Source organism: Diadema antillarum, unplaced genomic scaffold (assembly GCF_040938485.1).
Source record: "Diadema antillarum isolate AM-2024a unplaced genomic scaffold, OU_Dant_1.0 seq00001256_RagTag, whole genome shotgun sequence".
Taxonomy (NCBI): domain Eukaryota; kingdom Metazoa; phylum Echinodermata; class Echinoidea; order Diadematoida; family Diadematidae; genus Diadema; species Diadema antillarum.
This window is the reverse complement of record NW_027272040.1, coordinates 308,709-330,210: the sequence shown is the minus strand read 5'-3', so window position 1 is coordinate 330,210 and position 21,502 is coordinate 308,709. Positions and strand designations below refer to the sequence as shown.

General features: G+C 38.5%; 1 protein-coding gene across 1 annotated transcript in view; it reads left to right on the top strand.

The window, feature by feature from the left end:
• The first annotated feature begins 9,437 nt into the window (after positions 1-9,437).
• LOC139745350 (fatty acid hydroxylase domain-containing protein 2-like) overlaps positions 9,438-21,502 on the top strand; it is a 35,467-nt gene continuing 23,402 nt past the window's right edge. The window contains exons 1-2 of the mRNA XM_071655745.1: positions 9,438-9,486; positions 20,921-21,047. Of these exons, the coding sequence (XP_071511846.1) occupies positions 20,928-21,047 (120 nt within the window). The 5' untranslated portion in view covers positions 9,438-9,486; positions 20,921-20,927. The remainder of the gene's footprint in view (positions 9,487-20,920; positions 21,048-21,502) is intronic.

Here is a 21,502-nt window from a genome sequence, read left to right as displayed (position 1 = left end):
TTGACATCGCACGCAATGCACGCGCCGACAGTAGTTTCAGTTCACCCGCTGAGAGTAATCACACTATGCATGCAGTGTGAATGCTTGATCAGTGTGGTGATAGTGATGGGCGGCCGCGGGTGGAGATAGTCAGAGACCATGTACTGTGACGTGCGAATATGAATGCATTCGATCAACGTTCAGCTCCTACGACACACACATGACTACGCGACCGCTGTCGATAGCATTACGGTTTCTCGTCCCATTGTTTTGATCGCTTTTGTGTCGGTGACCGATTGGATTTACCAGTTCGGTCTCCATTCCCCGCGGAAGCCAGCGAACTCGTACGCATGTCGCCCATCAGCAATATCGCCCCTTAGCCTTGTTTCGAAAAATACCAACTTTGTGTAAAACATGGACCATACAGTCAGAATAACATATTATTATATTACGATAGTGCTTTTATGAATCACTTGGGGTTCAGTTCGTAACATCAGTGCATATATCAAAGCAAAATATTTAGATACAGATTTGCCCTCAATATAACTCCGCCTTTGCCACCATAGGCCTAAAAAAGAAGAAAAAGCGGCAGGGAATATCACAAAATTTAACGGTCATTCTGATCATTTTATATAGTTCCACAGACATGCTGTCTTGCATGGTCTTGACTTTATAGCCTGAATTTATTGATTCCATTGCATTATACTCAAACACCTATGTTAGCCGTTTGACAAGGCCTTCTCGATGTGGGCCTATGATGGCTATAATGGGCGAGCGAAGTGAGCCGAGCTCGATAACGCAAGGACCTTCTGAGATCCGCTTCACACATTTTATAACATTCATGACCACAATACAAAGAACCCTATACTGAATAACCATAATAATTATTATCAACGAGTTTCGGTATTACACAATTACATTTTACACCACCATACAGCGAGAGGGCCTTGGCAAAAAGCTTATTACATTGGCCTATCTTTACGACGATATGCGAATTTAGAGTGAAATATTCTTGCAAAGAAACAGGGATCAAAGGTTATGAGAACACAAAAAATATGAAAATAACAATTTGGGACATCAACATCCAAAATTTTTGAGAGAAAAACATTGGCTGAGTAACAACATGATATGAAGATTTGAATAACATGATTCATATTGCACCTCTTCTTTTTGTAATTTAATAATCTACCCATTCTTTCTGTGGTATTGGCCAGGAACATAACACAATAATGCTGTGGAGTCCAAAAGTGTATTACACAACAGTATTTTCCAGGGACATTACTCCCGCCCTCTTTGATGATTTATTGCAAGGGAGTCAGTATCACAGAACTGTGGTCAGTATGTTCATTCCATGATCATTTTCATCCATAGTATAACTCCTAAACTTGAGACACGCTGTATGTCCTCATTATTTATCGTAATCCTAATATTGCAGTCAATATCAATATCTGTTACTCAAAACAGTATAAATAAGTATTTTTGATAATACAATATATTTAAAGATACATTGTAATATGAAGTTTTGGTATCTTTACAAAGTTCCCCTGCAGAGTTTGCTTGTCTTATAGTTTGTGCTTCAGGTTGAAGTTATACCTTTCATTACTAACACAATGAGACTTAACACTCGCCCTATCATTTTGCAGGCAAATCACTATCTTTTCCATTTCCTCAATAAGCTTTATATTTAATCTATCAATATCTGTATCAGAAATGAAAATAAGTGTCATCTGAAAATTGAATAATATCCAAAGCCTGAGATTTGACTTGCCATTCACATAAACAAAAGTGGTCAATAGTGCACTATTGTGAAATAATTATATATAATAGTGAAGCAATTTTGATGACATCACATGCATGTAATCCCTGACAGGAGATAAGTTTTTATGAAATTATTCACTTTGTTTATGCCGAATTGAGTCACCTTACATATACCCCATAAGGTTACTCTCAAGACAGAGTAATTTATTACCACGATCGAGGGATCTCAATATTAACGATACTTTCTATGCCCCCGATTTCAACCATTAATCAGAATCGAGGAATCATCAAAGTAGTTGCAAGGGTCCTATTAGCTTTTATACGGACTGCTTCTGCATTCATTTGATAGATAATGGAGTTGAGATCCCTAGGGCAGTGATTATCAACAATAAAAGCAGTTCGACCTGTTTTATAGTGCTAATTTCACGAGGCTGCCTTCCTCGTACAGTATATACAGTAGGTACGTATGCACTAACCAAATGAGGGTGGTTTGGTTCTATATGGGATTGTAAAGTACTATGAAGCAGTTCAAGTATTACAGAGCTGAAGACAATTGTGGAATTGGCGGCATGACACGATAATGGGGATAATGACGAGTATAAGTAGGCCTGTCAGCATGATGACAAAGGGCGGGATTGTCCGCTGTCTTGGCCGATTTGTTACAGGGCGAATTTGCTACTAACGTAGTAACACACACGAAATAGAGAGCGCAAGATTCCAAAGCCATGAATCGAAGGGATTTACTGTATGCAGGGCTAGGGTGGTTTCCATTCCACTTCAGTCTTGTGGGGCGTGGGGGTGTCTAATTGTCTGACATCAGATACAGAATTAAGTACAATTTAAAACAACATTAAAAATTCAGGCATTGTAAATATCTGCAGAATCTTTGCAGGGTATCCACCAGCAGCACGGAAATACAAGTCCTAATATTATGTTCGTTTGAATATCACTTTCATGTGTATAGAAATCTAGACTATTGTAATCCATAAACTGATGTCAACAAACTTTTCGTCGAAGTGCTATATATTATTGGCTATACAGTGATGTCAACGAACTTTCGACAGTCTCTTTCTCAGTCAGCTAGGCATACACAAATTACATCTAGGAAAATGAGTACACGGTATTATACATGATCTACGATCTGGGATGACACGAAAGATCACTCATTATAGCAGTCAGTTAGTAGGCCTGTGAGTGTTTTCTGCACAACAACACAAAGAAGAAAAAAAAACAAGAAGAAGGAAAAAAAAGGAGAAGAACAAGAATTCTTTTCGTAAAGATCAGGTTTGAATTCGAAAAGATCCCTTGCCGCCGGGCACGATCAACCTGGAAATATGCAGGTATGGTAAGGAGGTCAAAAGCACTTCCTTCTTTGCAGGTTTAAGTTCTCAAAATGACAATAGGATTTCAGACACAGGTTTTCACTCATTGCTGTATCAGAAACTTGGTTTAAGCCACAAGAATACTCATCTTGCCTACTACCAAATTATATATTTATAGATAATAGACGTAATGATAAACGTGGTGGAGGAGTGGGTTTTTACATATGTTGTGAATTAGAATTTAAACGAAGACAAGATTTGGAATTATTTGATGAAAACATTGAAACAGTTTGTATTGAGATATGCTGTCATAATGAAAATATTATTGTAATGGTTGTATATATAGGCCACCTGCTGCATCTATATTCCCCAGTTTCTGAATGGCCTAGAATTGCCTTTTCATAAGATTATGAGGGAAAAAAAAAACTGCTGTGTGGCTGGTGATTTCAACATTAATTTACTTTCATCCATGTCGTTTTCTGATTCCTTTATTGATATGTTTTCGTCATATTCACTTTCTCCGGTAATCTCAAAACCCACTAGAATAACAACACTGACATCAGCACTCCTTGATGATATTTTTATTAATAAGCTATATGTAAGAATATTGTTGTCTCAGGGATATTCACATGTGATATAAGTGACCATTTATATCGATATTTGCTGTTATAAGATGCAATCGTAAGAGTAATAAAGATCACAACAGATTTCAACGTGTCTGTGATGACTCCTCCATACAGTATTTTTGTAATAAAATGCTTCGAACTTGTAACTGGGAACACGTTGTAAACAGAAATGGTGTGGATGAACAATTTGAAGCCTTTCTTGCCAAGTATCTCTTGTTTTATAATGAGTGTTTTCCATTGCAGAAGTGTGTACACAGATTGAAAAAGAAGGATAAACCATGGTTTAATAGTACACTACGGAAAATGTGTAAAAAGAAGTATTTATTGTATCGTAAGTATCTTAAGAATCGTAGTGTTAATAATGAACAGAAATTTAAGCAATATCGGAATATGGTAAATAAGGAAATACGTAAGAGAAAACATGAATATTATCATTGGAAATTTAACAAAGTGCGTGGGAACTTAAAGAAAACATGGTCTATCATGACGTCATGAATAAATAAAGACAGAGTAATTGTATAAATTCATTACAAATCAATGGTCATCTTATTGAAGATAAAGAGTCTGTCGCACAACATTTTAATGAATATTTTTGCACTATAGCAATATTATTTCTGACGTATATGATTCATCTGAATCTATTTATACTTACCTGCACAAACCTGCACAAAGCCAATCCATGTTTTTTTTTTTTTTAAAACCTATCACAACTGCCGAAATATTAACCATTGTAAGTGATCTGAATATAAACAAAAGTCCTGGTGACGATGATATCCATCATGTCAATGTATTTAAGAAATCTATTTGTTTTGTAATGGAACCTTTATGTGCAATATTTAATTTATCTTTGGAAAATGGCATAATTCCTTCGGAAGCTTTAAGTTGCGAAGGTATTCCAGTTTTTAAAAAGGGGGATAAGCACCAATTACAAAACTATAGACCTATATCGCTGTTATCAAATTTCACCAAATTGTTTGAAAAATTAGTCTATGCTAGATTAATATCTTTCATTGATAATAATGATATTTTATATCATCAGCAGTTTGGATTTCGACATGGTTATTCAACTTATATGGCATTACTCAAATCAATGGAAAAAATATCAAATGCATTTGAAAATCATGAGTTTGTGGTTGGAATGTTTTTAGAATTTAACAAAGGCATTTGATTGTATAGATCATATACTACATTGGAATATTATGGAATAAGAGGGAGTGCTCTGAATTGGTTTAAGAATTATTCATCAGATCGTTCACAATATATATACAATTGTAAATGATAATCAGATTTGTGTTATGTAAAAACAGGCGTTCCACAAGGCTCTGTACTGGGTCCCCTCCTTTTTTGTTATTTGTCAATGATCAGCAATTTGTAAGTCCTACTTTGTTTTCTATATTATTTGCAGATACACAAACTTATTTTTCTCTGGTCGGGATGTTCATGAAGTCAATCATAATGGTTAACACAGAAATGAAGAAAGTATATTCTTGGTTTGTTGCAAATCGCCTTGTATTAAACATAGAAAAATCATGTTATATGATTTTAAAACAAAGAATAAGGTAATAGATGAAATGTTTTACAAGTGAATAGGTAGTGTTAGTTAAACAAGTGAATGATATTAAATTTCTTGGTGTGATAATTGATGATGGTTTAACATGGAAAGACCATACAAATGATGTTTGTATTAAGATAAGCAGAATTGTAGGTGTTATGAGTTATTTGAAATATACACTTCCTTCAAAGATTCTTTTAACCATATATCACGCAATGATTTCCCCCCATTCAACTTATTGTGCAATAGTATGGGGTCACACTCCATTGTACTTATTAAACCGTGTGTTATTATTACAAAAGCGTGCAATAAGAACAGTCTGTGACGTTAGCCCTTTTGAGCACACTGCAACATTATTCAAGAAAATGAAAGTTTTAAAAATTGATCAAATAGTGCAATTACAAGTGGCCATATTTATGTTTTCATATTTTAAAGGCGTTTTACCTGTAACCTTCCATAAGTTATTCGTTCAAAATAGTGCAGTCCATAGTTATAACACAAGATGTGCTAAATATGTTTACCTTTTTTCCAATATAAGTTTTCAAAGACTACAATGGAGCTAAGTCCTGGGGCCCGTTGCATAAAACTTACCATTGAATTTCGAAGGTAACTACCGTCAAAATTAGGCGTCACAGCCAATCGGCATCAAGGATTGTAAAATTTACCGCTAATTTGAAGACTTACCGCTAGAAAGGAGCGGTAAGTCCAGCGGTAAGGGTTTTATGCAACAGGGCCCTGGAATGAGTTACCTGTTTAATGTCCTACATTATCATCTTTTAAACGTAGATATAGAATGTTTTTAATCCAAAGTGCAGCTGAATGATTATTGGGATATTTGCATTTTTGTTTTGTTTTGTTTTGTTTTGTTTTGTTTTGTTTTGTTTTGTCTTTTGTGTGTATTTTGTCCTTTTTGCAATTTTGTGTATAATTTCTATAACGGTATAGATTCATTCTAAAAATGTATATCTTTGATTGCAATTTGTAGCCTCATTTGTAAGGGAATCGGCCTTGATAAGTCCTATATGGTCTTTTTCTGGTTCCCACACATGCTAATTATAGCTGTTTGCATCATTCCTTTTGTTTCTTATGTAAACCTAGTGTGCAATATATGTTATGTCCGTGTACTTGCATTTGTGTTTTTTATACTTTTTAGCATGTGGAATAAAATTGAATTGAATTGAATTGAATTGAATTGAATTGAATTGAATTGAATTGAATTGAATTGAATGTCTAACGTTTTGCATCAGGTTTTTGAATCACATGCTTGAGTAATTGGGGCTTCGTGTTAATCGGTAGTTTATTGTGTCAATGAACATGAATACTTTATTGTTATTACAGACAGGAATAAATGAAAATTGAATTCATGTGTATCATTTTTATCAATCTTTTCCAATTTCATCCTAACCGTCTTCCGTGTATCATGTTAAAAAATTTCGGAACTACTAGTATATCAGAAAAGAAGTATATTGTGGATTAAATTTGTGCCTGCTTCTCTCTCGTATTTCACGTACATCTCAAAGTTTTATTGAAGAGTTATCTTATCTCCTTATCTATGACGAGAACATTCTTTATGTTTGGAAGTGCGGTGTTTTAACAAAAATAATCATATTGTTATGTTCTTACAAGCTAAAATGAATATATTGGCATTATTGGTGTTAGGTTTAAAATTGTATACTATATCACGGAACGTCTGATGCGTCAGATATATCCGTTACCACACACCGTTCTTCTTTCGATCCGAAATGTATTCAGTCTTGCCACTTGCAGAGATGTTACCTGGCATTTGCTATTTTTGAGAAGTATAATACCCTCGTTCATAAAGCTTCACACGTAATCAGTGAGATTATTGATATAATTTAAATGCACTGAGGTAGAAAAGTTAGATAAGGGTAACAGATTTCAAGCATGCAGAAATATCTATATGTTCTTGATTTTTATTTAGACTTCATTTTATAACTTACGATCATTAATTTTTATTACAGATTAGATCAAGGCTGACTCCAAAATGTTTGCATGATGTTTGTAAATGTTTATACTCGTGGTTTAACATAAGCATTGCCATTTTAAAGCTAGAAATAAGCAGACAATCAACAGTTTTCGAAGATGCTTCCGCTGGTAACGTACTATCTGATACTTGGTTTTAACATGCAAAAAAAAAGGACTCAATGTTTAAAAATGTTTCTAGAAAAAACAAGGGCTCCCAAAAATCACCCATTGATTGTTATATATTCCTAAGGGATTGAAGTTTCTGTATCCATAAAAAATAAATGAAATCTCTGATGCTGAATTTTTGTCATTTGTATATATAATGGTTATTGCACACTTTTTCGGAAAATGGCCCCAACAAGGAAAATGGCCCAAACAAGGAAAATGGCACAATGAATGTGTTTCAACCAACGTAGGCCTAAACGACTGAGGGTGGTCAGTTCCCAAAATGTAAGATCTCTTCAGCGAACTATACCGGAAAGAGAACAAGCAGAACGACTTATGATATAATCATGACGATGCCAAAGAAACACTTTATATTTTCAAATTCAAATCTTCACACAGACATGCAAAGTAGGGCCTATCTCGTGGACAAAGACATTAAAAGAAAAATATAAGAAACAACAATTAAATATTAATAGCATGTGTGTCAACATACGCAGATGTATACTACTAGAAGGGTCGCATATTTTCCTTATATTTACCATTCACTAAATTATGTGGAAACTATGATGGGGTTTGGGGGCTTTGTCCCCGTTCCCTGCGGGGAGGGGAAAAGGGCATTGTCCCCCTGAGTTTCCCAATCATTTGGGGAATGGTGCCCACTTTATGTACAAATATAATTCTGCTAGTTACCCTATATGACGTGTACAAATATAATTCTGCTATAGTTACCCTATATGACGAAGACTCAATCAAGGTTCCAATTTTGACCCCCCCCCCCCCAAGTGCGCACCAATAATAGTCACCAATATCCACTTTTTTACTCGTGTAGCACTAGTAGGCCTGCTATGAATTAAGTTAGCTCTATCACAACTACCACTTTCCGTTCTGATAGAAAATTGATCTTCTATCAAATATCAGTACATTTTTAATTTGTTTTCGTAGTCTATAAGTTGGGGGGCTTTTACTTACGCTCACACGCCTGTGAAGTTTTACTTCTCACAGAAAAGACCCCAAAACATAATCAACATGGATTCAGACCACCACCGCCACCAGAAATAAAAAAAGATAAATGAATAAATAGATAAAAAGATGAATAAATACAAATCACATTACTAGTATGAGAAATGTGTTTATATAAGAATATGCCAAAATATATTATTATGCACTACTCTAGTAATTAATCACACGAAGCACAAGCCCTTTAATTACGGGGGGGGGGGGGGATTATACTCCCTACCCCGTATCTCCTCCACAAGCCCCCCCCCCCCCCCCCCCCCCACACACACACACACCCTGCTTCTGCTTCGTCTCTTCGCTCCTTCAGGCGCGGGTGACGCTACCTCACGCCTCAGTCGTAGCTCCCTGACCCTGGCATCTCTTCCCCCCCCCCCCCCCCCCCCTCGATCCCCCCCCCCCTCTCTCTCTCTCTCTCTCTCTCTCTCTCTCTCGTAATATTATGTAGTACAATGTATATCGATTTTGCTTTCTTGAGGAAAACAAAAGAACAGAAAAATAAGTTTTTGCTCGAAGATGGTAAGATCATCGCTGACTCTGTGCAATGATCAGGCAATTAAGGGAGGCCGGTCCACCCTCTGGACCTGGGCCCTGTTTTACGAAGAGTTAAAATTTATTATCATAGTTGATTTCAACTGTAAGTCTATGGCAGCCTGCAGCCTGTGTGGTAAGGAAATTTAAAATCGATTTTATCTTTTGATAAAACAGCTAGGGCCCGTGGTGCCTGTTGTGGTCACGTCGTTATCATGTGACCTCAATGTTTACATCCAATCTACGCACATGCACCCGGTAACTGCGCTGCGGGTGCGTGTTTAGCAGTATGCATAACGTATGCCGAAGATACAATAGGGACTGTGCGTAGACTCTGCAAGTGCAACATACATGTACCGGTATACCTCCGGCCGCCGCGCTTCAAGTACGCAGCAGTAGTTCTACAGTGTTTTATAAACCGGCGATCACTGTCTCAGGAGATCAAGGTGATATTCAGAAGCAAAACAAAACGCCTCTCCTTGGTCTACGCTGCTAACACGCTAGTCATACTCAACAAGTTCACCGCACCTGACTTCAACAAGAAGGAACTGAGGTATGCTTGGTTGGTAAAGCCATAGAAGGTGATTTTATGAGCCGAAATAATGTTGCCAGTAGGGAAATGTCACTGCCGACACTGCCACTGCACTGCCCACTGGATACATTCATGAGTGGATGAGGACGTACGGGAGTACTAGCTACTCCTGTATTGCACATGTACTAGATCTAACCGGGCGTTGGCCTAAATAGTAAACTGTTACTAGAAGGCAATCTACTGTAATTTATTGCCATTCGCATTGCCGTTGACATTGTCATTTGGCATTGCATTGGTGATTGAGTATTATTCATATTTTTCCTGGCGTATTACAATTGTTTGTAAACTCTCATAGTCATTGATTTCTAGTCTCGCTCTTATCATATCAGTCCGGGAAACCCGCTCATGAGGACTGTCCCTCCTCATGAGGACTGTCCCTCCTCATGAGGACCTCCCCCCCCCCCCCGCCTCATGAGGCCCCCCGGGGAACGCCTCATGAGGCCCCCATTCACTTCTTATTCATCTCACATCTGACGTATAAATTGTCGCAACTTTGCATGGTGATTTTTTGTTACACACACATGTCCACTATCCATGATGAAAAGAAGAAAAAATCCTGTCTGTTTTTTTTTTCAAAAATCGAGTTTTAATCAACCGATGCAGAGCGCCCATCAAAACACAGGCGCCAGCGCATTCGCACAATGCAAGACTGCCGCACCTAGCGGCCTGATCCGACTAAATATTTTCGATGCTTTTTTCTGCGGCTCTCACCTCTCCGCGCACGAATCAGCCTCGTGAAGCTGAAGTCTGACGTCTTTTTACACAAATTCGTAACGAGAAAAATTAAATCAGTACTAACCTGATCTTGTCCATATATTCCAAATTACTATTCCACACTGATAAAGTAGGCACATAGTCTGGTATGTGTGCTGGATGCGTGATGTGATGCGACGTACGTCGCGTCGCGGGATGATTCCAGAAAAAGCGCCCAAACGGTAAGCGGGCGGCGGAATCGTGGGCGGAATTGACGAAGAAAGTGAACTCGTCATACCTACAAAGTGATTATTTTGCTAACAAACTGGAGAATGTCATCTACCCACCTACTCTATCAGTGTGGAATAGTAATTTGGAATATATGGACAAGATCAGGTTAGTACTGATTTAATTTTTCTCGTTACGAATTTGTGTAAAAAGATGTCAGACTTCAGCTTCACGGGGCTGATTCGTGCGCGGAGAGGTGAGAGCCGCAGAAAAAAGCATCGAAAATATTTAGTCGGATCAAGCCGCTAGGTGCGGCAGTCTTGCATTGTGCGAACGCGCTGGCGCCCGTGTTTTGATGGGCGCTCTGCATCGGTTGATTAAAACTCGATTTTTGAAAAAAAAACCAGACAGGATTTTTTCTTCTTTTCATCATGGATAGTGGACATGTGTGTGTAACAAAAAATCACCGTGCAAAGTTGCGACAATTTATACGTCAGATGTGAGATGAATAAGAAGTGAATGGGGGGCCTCATGAGGCGTTCCCCGGGGGGCCTCATGAGGCGGGGGGGGGGGGGGGAGGTCCTCATGAGGAGGGACAGTCCTCATGAGCGGGTTTCCCGGACTGATATTATGACTCTCATAAACTCTAATGGTTAAAGGACACACCTTCGTAGCTTCATTAATCATAAATCACATGTGTATCTGGATTTAGTGAATCAAATGCAGTAGGGCCTAGGCCCTATCTTAGTTTTTATAGTAGGATTTTAGAAATTTAGAACACAGAGAGTTTGAGGAAAATTGGACAATCTGTTCAAAAGCAGCTCGAATCAGCTCGAAAACCATATCCTGCAGCACGTCCATGACATCCGACATCCGTTGCCTACTTTGTAGGAGTCACTATCTCTGATGACTTGAAGTGGGAGAAGCATGTTGCAAAGACCACACAAAAGGCGAACTGGGTTCTATCCCTCCTTCGGAGAGACCTCTACTTATGTCCTGTCAACGTTAAACGAACTGCCTATACTTCACTCGTTAGATCACTTCTTGAGTACGGTGCCACTGCCTGGGACCCATATCTACAAAAGGACATAAACAGACTTGAAAGTGTTCAAAGAAGAGCTGTCCGATTCATAACAGGGGATTACGTGTCCAGAGATGATGGCTTCATCACAAACAAGCTGACCGAATTGCATCTACCAAGCTTGAAGGAAAGAAGAAGGAAACTCAAACTCACCCTCTTCTTCAAAGTGGTCAGGAGGCTGGTGCTAGCTCTCCCAATTCAAACATTTGCTCAACCTACAAAACCTAGACGACGTATCCGTGTTAAGCAATTCACAAACTGTGATACTGTAAATATTTTAGATAGACAAGTGACAAATAACAGTAAGTGCTTTAATCAAATAAGACTATAAAAGCACAAACAGAACAATTCAGAAATTCATTCTTCCCATCTACTGTCATCGAGTGAACCACCTGAGTGACACCACTATCAACTCACGATCAATTGCCTCATTCAAAAAGGCCATCGATAGAACCTCCTAAATACCCCTGCGCCCTCTCTCGTCCGATGCGTTATGCCCAGTAGGGCCCTGCATCGTACACATCCAGAACCAGAATCCAGAAAAGTTCTTAATTTTTGAAGTTTCTGCATAGTCCCTGCACTACAGCTTGTGATGTCACATGTGTAATGTGTTGCAATTGTAGGCTCCTACAACGATATAAAGAAAATATAAGTTTGTAAACTCTCATAGTCATTTGTGACCCTGCACCTCAAAACAAACAAAAAGTCGCCAGACATGAATTTTTAGTTAAAACCATATTCTGAAAGAGCAGACTAAAATGATGTATAACTCAAATCAAATGGACTCTCCTAACCTACCTAAATATTGGAAAGAAAGCACAAACTCAGGAAAAGTGTGAACTGAGAAAAGAGGCTCTGAAGTACAGTGTCTATTCAAGCGCGTAATCTTTACCAAACTGTGCTGGCTGTGTGATGAATGGGACAAAAAACAGGAAGTAAACCACCAGAATAACAACAATGAAGGGATTATCAGATTAAACTGAAATTGAGCATGCCTCATTAACACATTCTGCCCATAATCAATGCCAACTTTCAAAGCAGTAGCACTATCCTTTCAAAAGTTATTAGAGTTGAAAGTGAAGAGTGTGGACAAGATTTTCAGAAATGAAAAAGGGATTCTAAAGACACACCTAATCACACTATTCTACCAAAAATGTTCGAGATAAACTGCTAAAAGAAAACACACTTTCCTGCCCGTTTTGTGATACCAAATTTTAGCATGATGTAAAAGAAGACTCTCTCTTTCAGAATATATGAAAAAGTCAAGTTCGGCTAGGTTGACCCATTTCACTTATTTTCAGTCCTCACACAAAATCAGTGTGTGCGACTTTATGTTCGTTTTGAGGTGCACGGTCACATATATAAGGTAAGGAGAAGTCCACTCCAGTAGTAAGGAGAAGTCCACTCCAGTACACTTGTAGTTAAAACCACTACAGAGAGCTCTTTGGATGAGCATACCATGGATACAAGTTACAACTTGTGGTGTATGCAGCAGAATACTCTTTGGTACAGATGACAGTATTGAATGCGAGAGATGCCAGAACTGGTTCTGCATGAGCTGTTGCTCTCTGACACCAGATGAATTCAGTCTGTACAACAGTGTATCATCTGCACACTGGTATTGTACATCTTGTGAGGCCAAGGCATTGGAAGCCGTGAAAACTGACCAAATCGTAGAAGAACGTTGCAGGAAATTCCTCGGAGGGACACTAGAGAGGTTAGACAAATTGGAGGCTACTTATAAGTGATAAATGGTGTAAGGTGGAATACTTGTGTAAAAAACTTGAATCCGACATGAAGGACTTGAAAGACACCATAAAGTCTAAGGACGTGAAAACTCATAGCGATGTGCTTGAAACTTATAGTGATGTGCTTGAATCTACCGTCGAGTCTATCGTCCAAGAAAAGATGGCTGAGGACAGGGAAAGGGAAAAGAGAAAACATAACATCATTATACAAGGTTTGTTAGAATTTAGTTCTGAGGATCCGAAGGAGCACACATACCACGATACAGCCGAAGTCTGCCAAGTCTTAGAGTATCTCGAGATGGACTACGAAGTTAGGCGATTGCAGCGGCTTGGAAAGAGGAACCCTGAACAGGAATCTGAATCAGAGAAATCCTGCCCACGCCCCCTGCTGGTAGAGTTCTCAACTGTTGAATTTTGTACCGCCACCAAGGCAAGGGCAAGCAAACAGAGTCAAGAATGGTAGATAAGAAAGAAAAAGATTACAGATCATTGTAACTTTCAAGTTTCGAAAAGAGTTTAAATGGTTCAATACAAATCCAAGCAAATTAATATGCAAGTTAACGTAAGGAAAGTTTGAATTTGATTCATTTTGAATAGAAGATTTATTGATGCAATTACAGTAAATACATAAGAAAAAGAAAATCAATTGAAAAAGAATGATTTCCCAGAATTCTTTCATTTGAATGGGGAAAAATGAGGTAAAAGTGTATTTCTGTTGCCATGTTTAATGTATTAATTAAATGTTCTATGAGCACCCGTGATCCAAGAGATTGGAATTACTTAGATGATTCCTTTGTTTTGAAGATACATGTGATGAAACTAACCATACATGCAGATAACATGTTAGGTTGAACATTTAGCTCATTTTATTTAATAGAATCAGTATAATTGGCTCAACTTTTAGTCATGAATGACACTTGTCACGTAAGTCACGCTCATGTGTCACACGAGTCACTTTTTTATATGCCAATTGAGTTAAAATGAAAAGTCAGCGGGATAATGAAATTTTGACTTATTATTGCCTCATGTCTCAAAATTGAATGCGGAAAATTTTGTGTACATAGGACAAGTACTTTCTTGCGAAAATCTAGTCAAGTACAGCAACATCAGGATTCCTCAATAGTATGGCGTCACGTGAGTCACAACAACAACAAAAAAAGTTAAGTATCTCTAACAAGAAGGTCTTCATATCAAAGATTTCTATTCTAACCAATGTGAAGGGTCAATACCTTGATTGAGGAAGTAGACGTGTTATCTCTATGGGAGTGCAGTTTTTCTGCAAATGAAAATTGACATGATTATCTTTTTCGAGCACTAGCTCACTTATGCTTCAATGAATTTCTCTCAGATTTTAATATGTTGTAGCTGAGATTTTGGGCTATCGTGAATGTACCCTTCGTTTTTTCATACGATGTCGGGATTACGTTAAAAAACTTGGTTGAATTTAAAGCTTATCTGCAATGTATTGAGATGTTTCTTTCTTTCTGCAACTTTCTCTGCAGTAACTCAAGAAAAACAGCTTCACCCTCAAATTTTGCACATGCTTAGTTCATGTCACATACATTATTTCATAAAATAAAAACTTTTTGATCAGACACCATTTTGGGTATGTAAATTAGGGTCAAAGGTTATAAATGTTTCATTCTGTATCTTAGTGAATACATGTCCTATCTCTTCCATATATTTTACATTGATATAGCTGATTCTGGGTGCATGCACTGGTCGGGGAGGAAGGTCTCGAGCCTCGGTGATTAAGTTTGCCTTTTCCTCCCCTGGCAACCAGCAGTATGCACCTGGAACCACCACAATTTTTATATCATGTATTTACGATTTTCTGTTTGTATTTTATGTCAGCTTGTATTGTATATTGTATATTGAATTGCCGAATAAATAATAATAATAATAACTCTGCCATAACAAGTTAAAATTTTGTATGTCACGTGAGTCACAATGGATGGGCTGAGAAGTGGGGGGGGGGGGGAGGTTGCAAGAAGGGGTCTAAAGGGAGTCTTTTTTTTTCTTCTTCTTTTTTTTTTTGCTTGTCAGCTGACTGAAATGGGAAGTGTCACCAGAAATACTTATTTTTTTGTCCATTCCCCCTCCCCCCTTTACGGAATTCCTGGATCTGCCACTGCCATTATTATTCCAATTCAAGGAGCTGTCGTCCACCCATTCTCAGAACAATGCAGCCTCCTGTTGGATCTGACACAATGTAGTAGGATCCATGCTGATTTTACTTGTACTTGAATGCTAATTCATTTAATTATGATAGTGAGACTGTACACATAAATGTATCCTACGTACCACCTCATGACACACAGCCTGAGTTCAGTAGAACTTCTATAGCTTCGTGTAAGAGCTGCAACAAGGGATTAGGTCTACTTTACTGCATCAAGAATCAGGGTCTAGACCTCCTGTGACATCCTAGATGGTAGAATCTAAGTAGATTCCAACTTGCCATGAAAGTAGACATCCTAACAGTTCTAATCATTAGAGTGTGTAAGGCAGCATGGAACTCAGTAAGTTAAGTCGCTCTCAAGCCCTCTTTTGACGAAAGTATACAATATCTGCATGTTTATAATCAAAGTAAATTACAGTGTGACTTTTGCATATAATGAGATTTAAATGCATGTCAGTTGTTTACAATGAAACAAAACATAATTTAGATGAAGAAATGCATGGACAAACTGTAGAAACTCTAAATGAATTGTGACCAAGAAAAAAAGTAGGAAATAGAGGGAACTGCTAAAATATACACCAGCAGTCATTTCCGGTGATACAGCCATTGGTTTTCTGTCTCAAGAGCTCTGTTACATGGACCTAAAAGAGCAAGTGGTTACCCTTTTTGTCGAGCCCACCAGAGGTGAGGGGAGACTAAGGGATCGCCTGTGCTACCTCGAGGGAAGAGGGGTCATACAAAGTTTCACATTATGCCATATATGAAGGTCACCTCAAGGTCAAAGCTCACAGGCAGGGGTCAATGAACTTTAGGGCCCAATGTTAAGTTTTTATGGCGCGTAGTATGGGTCATAACTTTTGATCCACAACTCCATTTGTGACCTAACTTGCATGGTAGATGTCCCTTGGGGAGTGGATGATCACCACAAGGTCAAAGGTTACAGGCATGGGTCAACAAACTTTTAGAGCCCAATGTTGAGTTTTTATGGCGCGTTTCTATTATGGGTCATAACTTTTGATCCATGACCATAGGTCCGTTTGTGACTAAACTTGGATGGTAGATGTCCCTTGGGGAGTGGATGATCACCATAAGGTCAAGTGTCACAAGCAGGGGTCAACAAACTTTTAGAGCCCAATGTTAAGTTTTTATGGGGCGTTTCTATTATGGGTCATGACCTTTGATCCATAACTCCATTTGTGACTAAACTTGGATGGTACAATGTATATGTATGTCCCTTGGGGAGTGGACCCTAACAAAAAAGTCCTGTGGTACTCCCTGTGGTACTTGTCGGTACCACACAATGTACCACACACTTGTAATGTTACCACAGGAACTGTGTGGTACTGTACCACAGGCTTGTAGGGTACTCCCTGTAGTACTTGTCAGTACCACACAATGTACCACATAAATAAATGTTACCACAGGAACTGTGTGGTACTGTTTTACAGGCTCATGTGGTACTCCCTGTGGTACTGGTTGGTACCGCACAATGTACCACACAAATATATGTTAACACAGGAACTGTGTGGTACTGTGTCACAGGCTCGTGTGGTACTCTGGGATGTACCACAGGGCAGTACCACAGGACATTACCACAGGAAAGTACCACAGGACAGTACGGTATACACATGCGATGATCACCACAAGGTCAATGGTCACAAGCATGGATCAACGAACTTTTAGAGCCCAATGTTAAGTTTTTATATCGCATTTCTATTATGGGTCATAACTTTTGATCCATAGGTCCGTTGTGACCAAACTTGGATGGTAGATGTCCCTTGGGGAGTGGATGGTCACCACAAGGTCAAAGGTCACAGACAGGGATCAGCAAACTTTAACCCTGACTAGGCCCCTCGACGTTTCGCGCGATGTATCGCTCACGCGAAAAGCTATCGCTGCGACATTTCATAACTTTTTTCTTTCGAGTCTCCCGCATCTTTTGTCACCAAACTTGCGATGCCTGGGCGCGCAGTTCTGAAGTTGCGCATAGTATATGTACGTGCATGTCAGACCAAAAATTGCTCAAAAACGTGAATTCATGTACAATTTCAATGCAAACTGTGTTTACAGGGAAATTTCATAAAAGCATGATTATTTGGGGGTTTTATTGATTAAAATCATTTAATAACATGTTTTCTTGTTCGGAACAATGTCGCAGACAAATTTCATCGAAAAAACAATGAAAAACATAAAGTCGAAAAAACAAAGAAATACGTAAGAAATTCAAAAAACAATGAAATACTTCAGAAATTTTTTCTGATTGCAAAATTGTTTTCTCTTACATTTGCTAAGGACACTGAAAAGAATATTTACAAAAAAAATGTGCCTGTTTTGAGCTTCATTTAATGATTTAAATACCAAATTGTCTCATTTCATGCATAATTGCGCGTAAATTAGCATAATTTAGCATAAATGATAATTTTTCACAATATTTTCTTCATAGTAATTTAGATTACATCATAGGCAATGTGTGTGCCAATTTTTGTCGCGAACGCGCGGTCGACGGCCAAGATCTGGAGGGGGGGCCTGGGAGAAGAAGTACTGAAGAAGCTACACAAAGTGTTGGTGTTAAAGTCAATGCTTTTTCATGAAGCTAGAAAAGTGAAAACATGTTGAAGTTTGTTTCTGTTCTCTATATTGCCCTAAAACACAAGTGTAGTAGTCTCCTTATCCAGCGATGACGGAACCAACATTTTCAAAAACTTTTAAAACCCCAGAGAGAAATGTGGATTGAGTGAAAGCAGTGCAACATTTAGTAAAACACATCAGTGAAAGACTGAGGAAAATCGGACAATTGATGCAAAGTTATGCATTTTTTAAGTTTTGGTGTTGGAACCGCTGGATGAGGAGACTACTTGAGGTGATGACGTCATGTGTGGACAACAATGAAAGAAAATATAAAAGGGAATTCCACAAAAATTAACTTTTCTCACATAATGAAAGAGCACTTGACTAACCACTTTCAGAAAGCAGGGGGAATATTGCTACCCTTAGCAAATGTCAGTAACAAGTTGATGGAATTTGCAATTTTCATGGAAAATATTTTTTTGTAGAATTCCCTTTATATTTTTTATATTGTTGTCCACACATGACATCATAACCTCTAGTAGTCTCCTCATCCAGCGGTTCCAACACCAAAACTTTAAAAATTCATAACTTTGCATCGATCGCCTGATTTTGCTCAAACTTCATTGATGTGTTCTACTGAGGTTGCTGCTTTCACTCAATCCACATCTTTTTGGGATATTTTCCTAAAACTTTCACTAATGTCTTCTACCAATGTCACTGCTTTCATTCAATCCACGTATACTGTGGACTCCAATTATGACAAAGTTCTCGGGACCGGCAGTTTTTTTTCGCTATATCGAAGTTTCATTATACCAAATGAATGAAAAATAGAAAAACATAGAGCTGATAATGTTGCGGCCTGAATTTGTGTTTCATTGTAAGCAGAATTTCATTAACCATGTTCGTTATAACAGGAGTATACTGTATTATGGCTTTAGGTCCTTTTAATATTTTTTTTATCAAGTATAAGATTTTTAGCAAGCAGTATGAAAGTGTGAGTAATGCATTGGATGAGCACTCCTATCAGGAACTACTCTATTAATGATCAGCGACCGACAGAAAGTCACAAGTGTTTAAATGCTGTCTTTGAACCACAAGTGGATGTCTCACCCCCCGATACACAAATCATACCCAAACATGTGACATTTGTGATTCACATAGTCTTCATGCAGGCTTGTTTTTTTTTCTCTCTCTTTTTGACATTTAACACTGCTAGAACTCCAACCCCAAGCATTGAAGAATTATGCGAATGCATCCACAATATTACATCTATGATCTAGGCATAGTGCTCATTACAAGTGCAGAGTGGAATGTCTCTTGCAGCTGGGGTTATAGATGTTATCTGGTGTTATCTTAGCCTTATATTTTAACACAATGACAAACTATGCAGTTGGCTGAGAGGAAAGCGAAAGGAAATACATACATCTTTAGTGGGAGACTCATATAGCTAGAGTGGGAGAGTGAGAGATTTTATGGAAATATGGCCTCTGAGGCTCTCCTCCTAAGCTGTAAAGTTGGATGCGTGGTCTGAGGCCGATCCATGTTTAAACAGGGTCCATGAGGACTGTCGTTGCTCAAGCTGGCCCCAATGCTCATGTTTATACATCCATAAAAGGCGCGGTCAGACTGACAAAAGATCGAGAAGTTTAAGATCGCGAAGTTTGGGCCATTGGTACGCACGCAAGAAAGAGTGCGCCGTCCAACGGCTAGTGATTGTGACATAACAATGCACATCTGTACATGGCAATGGCCTCATGCTTCGGAGACACCGCCTGCAAACAGATCGAGAAGTTTCACGGGAAGTTTGCAGTCACACTGGCAAGACTTCGAGATCTTAAAGATTGCCGTCTTTAACTTCGCGATCTTTTGCCAGTCTGACTGCACCTAAAGCGGCCTCTGGCTGCCTTTCATGTGTAACAGGGGTCATGATTCGAGGAACATATTCACTGATTAGCAAGCAGGCGTAGTTATGACTTTTTGATGTACCCAGGTGGGTAACACATGAAGCTCATTGAATCAGGCCATCCTTCTTTCCCATCGTTATCATGTTTTTAAGAGCTTTCTTTTTAAGAAAAATTTTCAAGAAAAAGAAAGATCTGCATATATGTATGCAGCAAGGGGACACAACAGCCCTAACTCTAACCCTAACCTTGCTGTTCGATACAAACTATAATTTGTATTGTTTGTGTCATACATTCTTACCCAGACACAGGCCATTAAGTAAATGCCCTGAAGATATAAAGCACTGATGGAAGAAAACATTTTCTCCACATCAGGACACTTCTTTTTTTTTCTTTTTTTTTTGGGGGGGGGGGTAGTCATTTTCAGGTTATTTTACCTGCAAAGTGTTATACATGTAGGCCTACTCTGCAGTGGATATCGAACCATCCAAGTGAAAGAATCAGAATACCTCAAATACCTAGCTTTTTATTGATGAGCATAACATTGATTCTCTTGGTTTCCACTCTTTTTTTTTTCTTAGTGACGAATTTCACCCAATGTACAACACAATTAAGGCCTCACTGATGATATATTGTGGGATATCGAAACGTCTATGGTTTCAAAAAGTCTGTAAATTATGAAAACTCACCAAAATGTACTTCAAGCAACAATAATTTGACTTTGCCACTGGGTAAGGAATTTGTGATAATTTTTTGAAGTCCATATTATTTATTGGAGATTTCAGTGAAGGCTGCTTGAGAGGTTGTGATAGTTTTGTTACTGATACCATGAAAGAGCTCCATTGAGCATGGGCATCAAACTTGCATTTCTCTTAAACTTCAGATGAGTGTAAAACCCCCGTGGGATCCTTGCGTAACCTGGTAAAGAGTAAAATTTCTTTAACTAGTTGTGACATTTGTTTCTGCTCTGTCTGTTCATTCATATTTCACCATGAAGATTGGAGATGACAAGCATGGACACAAAGTTAGCTGTTGCGGAAGAGTGCTGCAGGCTGCCAACCAACAAAGCTTCCCTGGAAGAAAGATCTGCAGAGAAAAATGGAGAAAATGAGCAGGAGCAAAGGGTGACTTGTGATATTTAAGAATCCATACTTCTAAGTGTAAAGTACAAACATGACTTAGCATTCCTCTGGATGAATTTCAGACCCTGCCCCTTTAAATCCACACAAGACATTTGTTGATTCTCCTATGAAATGGGCCAATAAAGTTCATTGGAGACACTAAACCATGATATAACTCCTGAAAAGCCTTCAATTCCAGTCACTCTGACTTGCTCTCAAGAGAAACTATGACACCCTGCAGGCAGGATGGCCACATGATGCCATGTTGGATCATCAAAACCGTTTATATCAACAATCCTTGTTTTGGATATTGGTAGTCCAATTTGCCCATACTTCTTGGGTTTGATGCTTGTAAATTTCACAGCCTTTATTCCAAACAGTATTCTGTTATGAACCCCCCCCCCCCCCCCCCCATGTTAATCATACCATTATAGCTTGTAGGAAAGTTTCAGGAAGAT